Source organism: Lepus europaeus, chromosome 10 (genome assembly GCF_033115175.1).
Source record: "Lepus europaeus isolate LE1 chromosome 10, mLepTim1.pri, whole genome shotgun sequence".
NCBI lineage: Eukaryota > Metazoa > Chordata > Mammalia > Lagomorpha > Leporidae > Lepus > Lepus europaeus.
Window position 1 is genome coordinate 103,313,493 of NC_084836.1, and position 9,239 is coordinate 103,322,731.

The 9,239-nt window shown below is 39.9% G+C and overlaps 1 protein-coding gene across 6 annotated transcripts in view; it reads right to left on the minus strand.

Moving 5' to 3' along the window:
* RBM39 (RNA binding motif protein 39) overlaps window positions 1-6,590 on the minus strand; it is a 34,766-nt gene extending 28,176 nt beyond the window's left edge. For 4 of the 6 annotated variants that reach the window (XM_062204129.1, XM_062204128.1, XM_062204127.1 and 1 more), the window contains exons 1-3: window positions 6,282-6,589; window positions 5,588-5,651; window positions 3,786-3,835 (exon numbers count right to left, since the gene is read on the minus strand). In XM_062204129.1, the coding sequence (XP_062060113.1) occupies window positions 3,786-3,835; window positions 5,588-5,638 (101 nt within the window). In that variant the 5' untranslated portion in view covers window positions 5,639-5,651; window positions 6,282-6,589. Of the gene's footprint in view, window positions 1-857; window positions 934-3,785; window positions 3,836-5,288; window positions 5,362-5,587; window positions 5,652-6,281 lie in introns of those variants that run through there. The other 2 variants (XM_062204125.1, XM_062204126.1) reach the window with 2 other exon arrangements.
* Window positions 6,591-9,239: the final 2,649 nt, after the last annotated feature.

The following is a 9,239-nucleotide window of genomic DNA, read 5'->3' on the forward strand; positions in this document are numbered from 1 at the left end:
TTGAGACTCATCCATTAAGAGCATGATTTACCGTAAGCTGCTACAGTTAAAGAGGAACAAGACTCGTTGGCGGATATGAATCAAAACCTAAACTTTTAAATGAAGTTTGACTGTCATATATCAGGCCAACAAGCATTACTGCAACCCACAAGGCACATTAATAAAATAAAAGTTACAACAGATCACATTCACATTGACGTTCTAGTGCTAGTTCATACATAAAGTTTTCATTAAATTGATTTAGTTGAAGTCAATTTTGACCCAATTCACACATGAAAGTATTTTTATACATCAAAGAGACATCAACATTTTGATTTTTAAAAATAACAAAGAACACTATGAACTGAGTAAAATCTATTTTCACACTCCTAGACTTCAAAGTGACCATTTCAAATATGTTCTGTAAAGTTATAACGAATATACAAGAGTATGCTATTTTTAAGCCTGTTTATCACAAGCCTGTGAAGCGTAATAAGAAAACAAAAATCAACTTAACCTTCATGAATCTTAATAAAATCTCACTCTGAAAATTGAAAGAGTCCATCAGACCTTTCTGTTCATTTCCGTATTCACCCACTCAATTAAATCTTACAATCTGTACCTCTGTATAATCACCCAAATTTTAGAGGTGCCTTCAGATATTTTAAATTCAAAAAAATCTCAAAATAAACTTATTCCACTAAAATATAAATTTGTACTGGTTTCAAAATTAAACATTTTGACAACTCTACATATTACTTGGAAATTTGTTTAGTCCTTATCAAAACAAAAGTTAATACAAGAACAATGGAGGTCTGCCTCAGAGAACCTGTAAACAGGTCATCTTAGAGCGCATTGAAAATAGAAAATGAAGACACCCACCTTCTGGAATCTTGAAACCCACACTCCAATCACAAGGAGATGTAGAGCTTTCCAAGGAGGCAGAAACTTTGTCTAAAATTTCAAGATAATCCACCTGACTGTCAGAAATGTATATGCTAGGTAGCACATGACAGAAAATTAGGCTACACTCATTATTTATATAGAAGTCACCAAAGTAATGCCAGAAAGGCAACAGACAACAATCCAACTTTCTTGCCTGAAAAATCTGACTCTCTCTTATGCAAGAATTCCGTGAGCCAGTAAGTCCTAAATATAATCAATTAGGAAACTGGGTAAAATGCAGCTTGATCCCCCATACACAAAAAAACAAAGTTTTTGCTCTGTTCATAGTCATACAAGAGAGGGAGCCAACCTCCCTATTCACTCATAAGCCCCATACATTATTCTGCCAAAATTGGAAAATAATTTTTTTTGTAAAGTAATTTTAACTTAAGGTTTTTGTAGTACTTTTTGTAAACAAGCTCCCACTCACATCTGAAGGCAACCCCACATAAGTAAACAGCAATATACTAACACATTCAGAAAATACATTTTGCTTAAAAGCCCAGACAAAAATTGAAGGGCACATGAAACCAGTACTTCTCTGTAACAAATTCCAGCTCCATAAAACATTAACAGTTATCAAAATCCTCACTAATAGTCAAATCCTGTTACAACTTAAAAGGGACTTTCCAAAGTCTTTAGTGGCAGTGGAAATTTGTACTGAACATCATTGAAGTAAATGGTCCACTGGGCTGGGCCTTTGGACTTTTTGGTTATATGGCCTCTGCTGTAAAGGTGTTTTGCTATAACTGGATTTGACGAAGATCTAAATTTTAAATGCAAAGTATTCTGGAAAATAAGAAAAAAAATACAAAAGTCATTTATCCCAAAATTTATAGATAATCCACACCACAGTAGCCAATATTATTTCAACTGTGTTACTTTTTTGTCATCCTTTTTTTGAGTAATTCTCTAATGAGCTTAACAGAATCAATGCTGGTTTAGAGGTTGCAGAACTGGAAACACAAGTTAACACTCCCATGAAGGCAACCTCAAGTACTTAAAAAGCATACTTTGAAGTCTTACCAAACTCACAGCTCTTCAGACAACAGCCTAATTGATGATTTGTGTTATGTCAAACTTAGTTCCTTTTACTATAAGAGTATGTTGAGAATCAGCATTACAATTTTTTAAGAGAAAACATTTACTATCTTACAAACTGTATCTCAACATTTCAATGGCTTTTAAGACAATGGAGTTTTGGAGTGAAAAATGGACAATGGCATGTCCTTTGGTTAAGAAGCATAATACACTTTTACTTGTTACATATTTTATCTACCCCTAAATGTAACTTTTCTTCTGGATTGCAAATTTTCTTCAGAAAAATGGGTGGCAAGTTTCCTGATTGAACAGGGAACCATTTAGTCAGTTATAACTGAGAATGGGAAGTCTGACAGAAACATTTTGAACACATTTTAAAAGATTACTGCAAGCAGTATCTAGAAAGTATCTTCCCTTCCACAAAGAACCTTAGGACTAATTACTGTAAATTGTCCATTTCTTAGTCTCACAGGACTCAGTATTAGAAAAGTACCACCGAACACCACTCCAGAAGAGTTTGATGCTCAATTTCCCTATTAAAACCAGGTATCCCTAATGCACTTAGATGCAGAATAAAACAAGTACAAACTGGAGATGTTATTCCTGGCAAGGGATGATATCAGAGCATGGTTTATTAAATTCTGTATGCAAAAATATATGATCTCATTTTTTTGGCATTTAAGTTGAAAACTTTATTCAGCCACCAGGCCTGCCATTGATATTGGACAATTTAAGCCCATCTATGCAGATATCTCTGTTTTGTTGGGTTCTCTTTTGATTACAGAATGACTTCAGTAAAAAGTCTGTGAAGTAAGGTAACATACCCTACAATGACTGGATGGTTTGCCTCAGATCGTAATTCAACAGTAAACCCAATCTGACCCCACACCTCCTGCTAACTATTAGTAAAGAACCATAGCAGAAAAAAGGACACAATTATTTAAAATTTATTACATTATCTTAGGATAACTAAAAATACTGGCTCCATGAAGGCCCTGAACAATTCAATCTATTTTCCTCTTCTTTATGAAATTAAAACAACCTACCTAATACAGTTGTTGTAAGCATGACTGAGGTACTTACTATAACGCACTTTTTAAGAGCTCTTATAAGAACAATTTTACGCTTATAACATGACCATACTGTAAAGATTCACTAACCTTAAAGCTGAAAGCAAACTTCAATATCTGAGAGGATCCAAACTCTAAAAGTGGATCGATTTTAAACTGTTTACAAATGTATTGCTGTACTAATTTATCAGAGTTCCTATTATAGGCTACTCATCTAAACCACATTAATCCCCTAAATAGTCATAAATTTAAGAACTGCCTATTAAGTATATATTAGAATTTAAAAACAAAAGCCACATTAAATACAGAAGCTTGCTATCACCTTACTACAAAAAAAAAAAAAAGCCTTTAAGCAGCAAGGACAAGAAATAATTCACAGCTTTGAGTCCTTCAGCAATTTAGGGCAAACACTTCCCATGGCCTGATTATCTTTCTATTATACCTTTTCTTTCCAGCAGTATGATATATATACTATAGTTTTACTGCTAACATTAAATTTAAGCCAAAGGAATCCTAACCAGATTAGCACGATGGTTTTTGAGGGAAAGGTGCCCAGAGGACCCTGAAATCCAGGCAATAAAAAAACTCAAGGAAGGAGTTTCTCATTCCAAAAGGAAAAGAACCATTTTAAAGAGGCAAAAAGGAAAGCTTCAGAAAGAATCTCAGTTGATACTTTTGCCACAGAAACACAATGTAAAATTCCAAGCACATAATGTTCACCCCTCTCCCCAGCCCCTTCTTTAAACTTACTTTTTGCTACGTTCTTCATGGCCGTTAGCACTGCTCAACTTGTTCTCATCCTAAGCAGGGTTGATAGAAGAACATCATGAGGACGAAGTGGTAACATTTCAAGTTGTCAAAGGGTAAAGGGAACAGGAATAAGAAAATACAAAACAATTTTAAAACTAATTATTTGCTTATAGCTTAATATGGAAGGCTATAAAAAAATTTAGATGGGTATGTGTTTAACCACTTTGTTGCTTACAATTAAGCCATCAAGATACAAAAATGAAAAATTTTTCACATTAACATGTTAATTTTACTCTTATGGTTTAGATATTAAGCTATCCAGATTTACAATGTTGCAATGGTTAAATAAAATCTCTATAAAACATGAATGAAGTCCTGTTTTGAGCTTTAGTCCATGTGCTATGGTCCCTTTCGTCAGTACCATGGCTCTATTTCTGCCTAAGCCCCAAGTGGCCATGCTAGCAGCCAGCCACTATCGATTTCCTGTGACCGATGCCATTCCTGAGATCTTCGCCCATTTCCGTTGGAGGGTTGGGACTGTAAGAGCTTGATGCCACCTCTGTCACACATCTCGCCCTGAAGCAAACAGGGATTCACACTGCTTTAGTAATGTTGACTCCCAAGAACCCAAGAAAGTCAATTAATAATCCACCAGTCCAACCTAAACATTTCCTACTTCCATACCTGTTTACATGGAATTACATCCATGTTAAACTAAGACATAAGAATCTTAACATTAAAATAGAAAGTAGCTTGTCAAGAGTATATGCATTACAAAACTACATTATTTACAGCTATCAAGAATTCATCCAAATTGGTACCACATGGTCGTGCTATACACTCAAAAAACAAATGCATTATTTTTAAAAGGTTTAGTGCAATGTTTAAAGTTTGATCACATCAGCTATAGGAGTATAACTGCTAATTTACAAAGCTTACAGTTTGTGACACGAGTGATAATGCATGCATGCTGCTAGTTTCACCACCAACTGGTGAAAGAATGAAAAGACAGTTTACTTTATTGTGATACTGAAACGGGTCAAAGACTATCTTTATTAGCCAAAATAATTCCTTTGTAGTTTTTAGTGTGAAATACTATGGCAGGGCCTAATTGAAAATAAAACAATATGGAGAACAGTAAAACAGTCATCAAGTGACTCTAAGCTGTGATACTGCCTCTTGTTTTAAAAGAAATTTTTTTTTCTATTCAGGGATCCAAGAATTTTAATAATTATTAACTGAGCAGCAGATCGCCACCTGCCTGTTTGAAGATTTACTGTCACCAGTCTTGTATGTTTTTAAATCTCACCCATTTCTTCTTATGAGACTTATTAAGAGATTTACTTGCCACAGACTGGTTATGCTTTATTATTCTTGGACCCCTGCTGTTTTCCCAAACCACTACATTCACCTTTTTGCTATACCAAACTGGAGCTGGTAATTCTTAGTTGAGTCATTTTACCTAGGGGACCACGGTACAGCGATAAGTCACTCAATTACTACCTTATGATTGACAGTTCACACTGGAATCAAAGGTGAATTCATGGGAGTAGAGGTGAGATATCGTTAGGCAAGTCTACAAAGAGAGATAGATGGGCATTTATTCATCACGCTGAAGTGAAACTACTGCACAATATTATTACATCAATAGCATATATTTACTTTTGTAAGTTACATGTAATGCATCTCTGATAAGATAAATCAAGAGGGCTCCGGGGAGGTTAGTTTACATTTCAGCAGTAGTTTCGTGAATAATGCTAAATTAAGAAATATAGAAACCTCACCGACATGTTTTTGCTCACCTTCTTGTACGGAGCCTCAAGCATTGCTTCAATATCAATATCGTCTGCCATTTTCTCTAAACACCTAGGAAAAAACAAGGCAATTCTGTGAGTACACATTTTCTCGATTGTGTGTGTGTTTTAAACCAACGCACTGCGAAACTTCAGAAAAACCCTTCCAAAGCCCTACAACGAACGACGCACTTTAAAGGCTTGGATTGTGTTAGTGAATCTAAAACGCCTCTTAAACACACGAAAATACAGACGCTAGTGTCTTATATAAAAAAGCCTACAATGAAGCCCAGAAACAAAACCTGCGAGGCTCCAGCGAGAGCGCCCTTTCCGCGCAAACCCCGCGCTGCCATTTTAGGGGCAAAGGGAAACTCCCTCTGCTGGGAGGGGTTGTGTGCCAAGGCAGCGTTCGCCTGGCGCCATGTTGGGAGGTCGCGGCCGGCCCGGGCCTCGAAGGGACAGGTCGCCATCTGCCCGAGGCCTCTCCAGGGTCGTGACCACCCCCAAAATCCTGCCTACCCCGAAAGGAAAAGGGCGCGGTCGCCAAAACGTAGGTTCCGCAAGACTTGTATCCCGTGCCCCCCTCCTCCCCTCCCCCTTCGCTAAAAAAAAAAAAAAAAAAAAAAAAAGAGTACCCCTCAGCCCAGAAGACACCAAACCTCGAAAAAGCTCGGACAGCTGGCAAGTCCCCACGCCTCCGTACCTGTGCGGGCTTTCGGGCGCCTGTGCTGCTCGTATTCGGGAAGGGGCTGCTGCTGCTTGTGATGCTGCCGCCGCCGCTGCTGCTACTTTAAGCCCCTAGGCCCAGGCCGCGGTACCGCCCAGCCCGAATATCGGGCTCCAAGGGCGGCTAGGCCCGAGCGAATCTAAAAGAAACAATGGGATTAGAGGAGCCCGCGAGGGAGAGCAGGACGGCGGCCTCGGCAGCTCAGGATCCACCCCTGCGACAGCGTCGGCAAGCTCCCTGAAATGGCGGCTGCTGCTTCCCCGTACTCACATTCACCAACACACATACACACACAAACACACGGGGCTTCACAGAGCCTTCAGCACGGGCTCTCGCGAGAAACAGCACTGAGTTCCAGCCCGGAGAGGCGTAAATATCGCGAGATCTTAGTAAGGGCCCCAGCGACCATGGCCCAATCTCGCGCAATGATTGCGCCACAGACGTTCCCATCCCCCACTCGGAGGGGTGTTTGACTCCCCCCTCCTGCCAGGAGCCCATAGTCTCGCGAGACAACGCAAGTCTCTGGCGCAAAGACCGTTGGTGCGCTCTCCGTCAGTCTTGCAGAGGACTCAAAGCTGAGTGGCTGGCTGCGCTCGCCCCGTCCTCGTGGCGCCTCCTCACAGCCCTCAGATTTCCCCGCAGAGCCAACCGCCCTCCCCCGCCCCCGCCTCCCACCCAGATGGCTGTCAAGGTCGCCATCAAGCAGCCTATTGCACAGGGCGATGGGATAAAACCAAGCTATTGACATTATCCGCCGAGGGTGTAGACGAAGGGAAAGGCGTGTACGAGAGAAGGGGGGGGAGAGACCGTCCTTGGTAGGGGACTAGCGGTACAGAATAAAAAGATTTCTCTGCCTTTTGGAACCAGTGAGCTAGGCGCCGCCCCGGATTCAGGCTTCGAAACACCCTTGGAAAGAGGGAAGCAGAGAGAACTTGGAAAAAAAAAAAAAATCAAATTCTGTTTGCCTTGGTGGATCAGCCATTGGGCCGCGGGATTTAGTCTGGTCTTGTGTCAGGGTCTCTGCTGTTTCTTCAAAACTGCCCCTCTTTCCCCGGGACCTGGCTCCTAGCCCCTGAAGCCTGGCAGTCACAGCGTCAACTCGCCCCTTGTTCTTTAGTCAATACTGTGGGAAAAAAATAGGAACGGGGTCACCGACCAAGGGCTTTTTCCTCACAGATAAAAATGAAAAGAATAAAATGGTAGTGCCATCCAAGCAAAAATCTTACATGAGCCTAACAAGAAAGGTAAAAAGATTCTGAATGAACACGTTGGTTCATGAAAGCTGCTGCAATGCTATGTGACCTTGGACAGGAAAATTAACAGTTCAAAGTAGATCTTTCATTTCCTCCTATGGGGGGGGGGGTAATATTATTAGTAGCTGGGCTAAGCTTCTTGAGACTAACCAGGGCAGTCAGTAATGCTTACTAACTTCCCAGATCTTAGCAGGGGGAAACCTAGCCAAGTGGATGTTCAATAAATGATACAGTATTTGTAACATGCCTGGCCAGTATTTAGTTCTCAAGAAAGTTAACTTTAATTATTGCTAGACAAAGTTATTAAGAGAAAATATATTGCACTGCATCGTAATGGGTTTTGGTGCTACTCTGATGTCAGCATCTCATATCAGATCACTGGTTCAAATCCCACCTGCTCCACTTCTAATCCGCTGCCTGCTGATGCAATTAGGAAGGCAGCAGATGACGGTAAGTATGTAGCAGACAATCAAGAACACCAATTAAATAATGCAATTTCTAAAACAAAAGCACTTCTTATATTTAAAATATCAAAAAGTAACACCTTTTTAAAAAACCGTATTTATTTGAAAGGTACAGTTACAGAGAGGGAGAGGCAGAGGCACATAGAGAGAGATCTTCCATCCACTGGTTCACTCCCCAAATGGCCTCAATGGCCAGGGCTGGGCCAGACTGAAGCCAGGAGCCAGGAACTTCAGCCCTTGTAGGTGCAGGAGCCCAAGCATATGGGATGCCAATGCTGCAGACAGCGACTTAACCTGCTGTACCACAGCGCTGGCCCCTACACTATTCAATACTTTACAGTACTTTGTAAAACCTCTGTCATTTTGCTCATGGGCTTTTATGTAAATTAATTTCGCTTTCATCATGTTGTTCTTAAGTCTTTGCATCAAAGTATCATTGACCATCTCTAGGATCCTTATTCTGTTTTTTATCTCAGGCAAGAAGCCGCAGCATAGCCACAGGGCCTGGGATACAGGTAATGATCTAACACTTAGAGAATTTGGCTAAAAATGATATTTTGCCAATGTGAGCTTTTTTATGTCCATGTATGATTTTTATGGGCAGAAAAATGCTATTTTTGTTGCATGCACTTTTTAAATCATAATCAAATATTTATTTAAAAAGGTAGGTAAAATTTTAAATCACCTTCACTAATAATTAAATTCAAATTGAACAGATTAATCTCTTTAAATCATCAGTTCCTTTTGTAAGTTGAATTTCCTCAATCTTACTTTCATTGTAGTTGAAAGAGATAGAGAAATATTTTCTCTTCTTAATCAGTCCCCAAATGCCTGCAACAGCCAGGACTGAGCCAGACCAAAGCTAGGAGTCTAGAACTCAGTCTAGATCTTCCACTTGGGTGGGATTCAAGTACCTAAGTTATCATCTGCTGCCTCTCAGGGTATGCTTACCAGAAAATTAGAATTCCAAGCAGAGCTGGGACTGGAACCCAGGTACTGCAGTGGGTGTACTGGCCTCCCAAGGGGTGGTCTTAACCACTGTGCCCACCCCAAATTTCCTCAACTTTTGTATGTGTGTGTCAATTTGACATTTTATTATTTTTGAGCACTTTAAAACCTCTGCAGATATGTAGATAATTCTAAATCCAAGAAGTTAAGATCACAAATACCACGAGTCTTAAATTTTCTTTAAGTATTTTAATGTAATATCTTATACC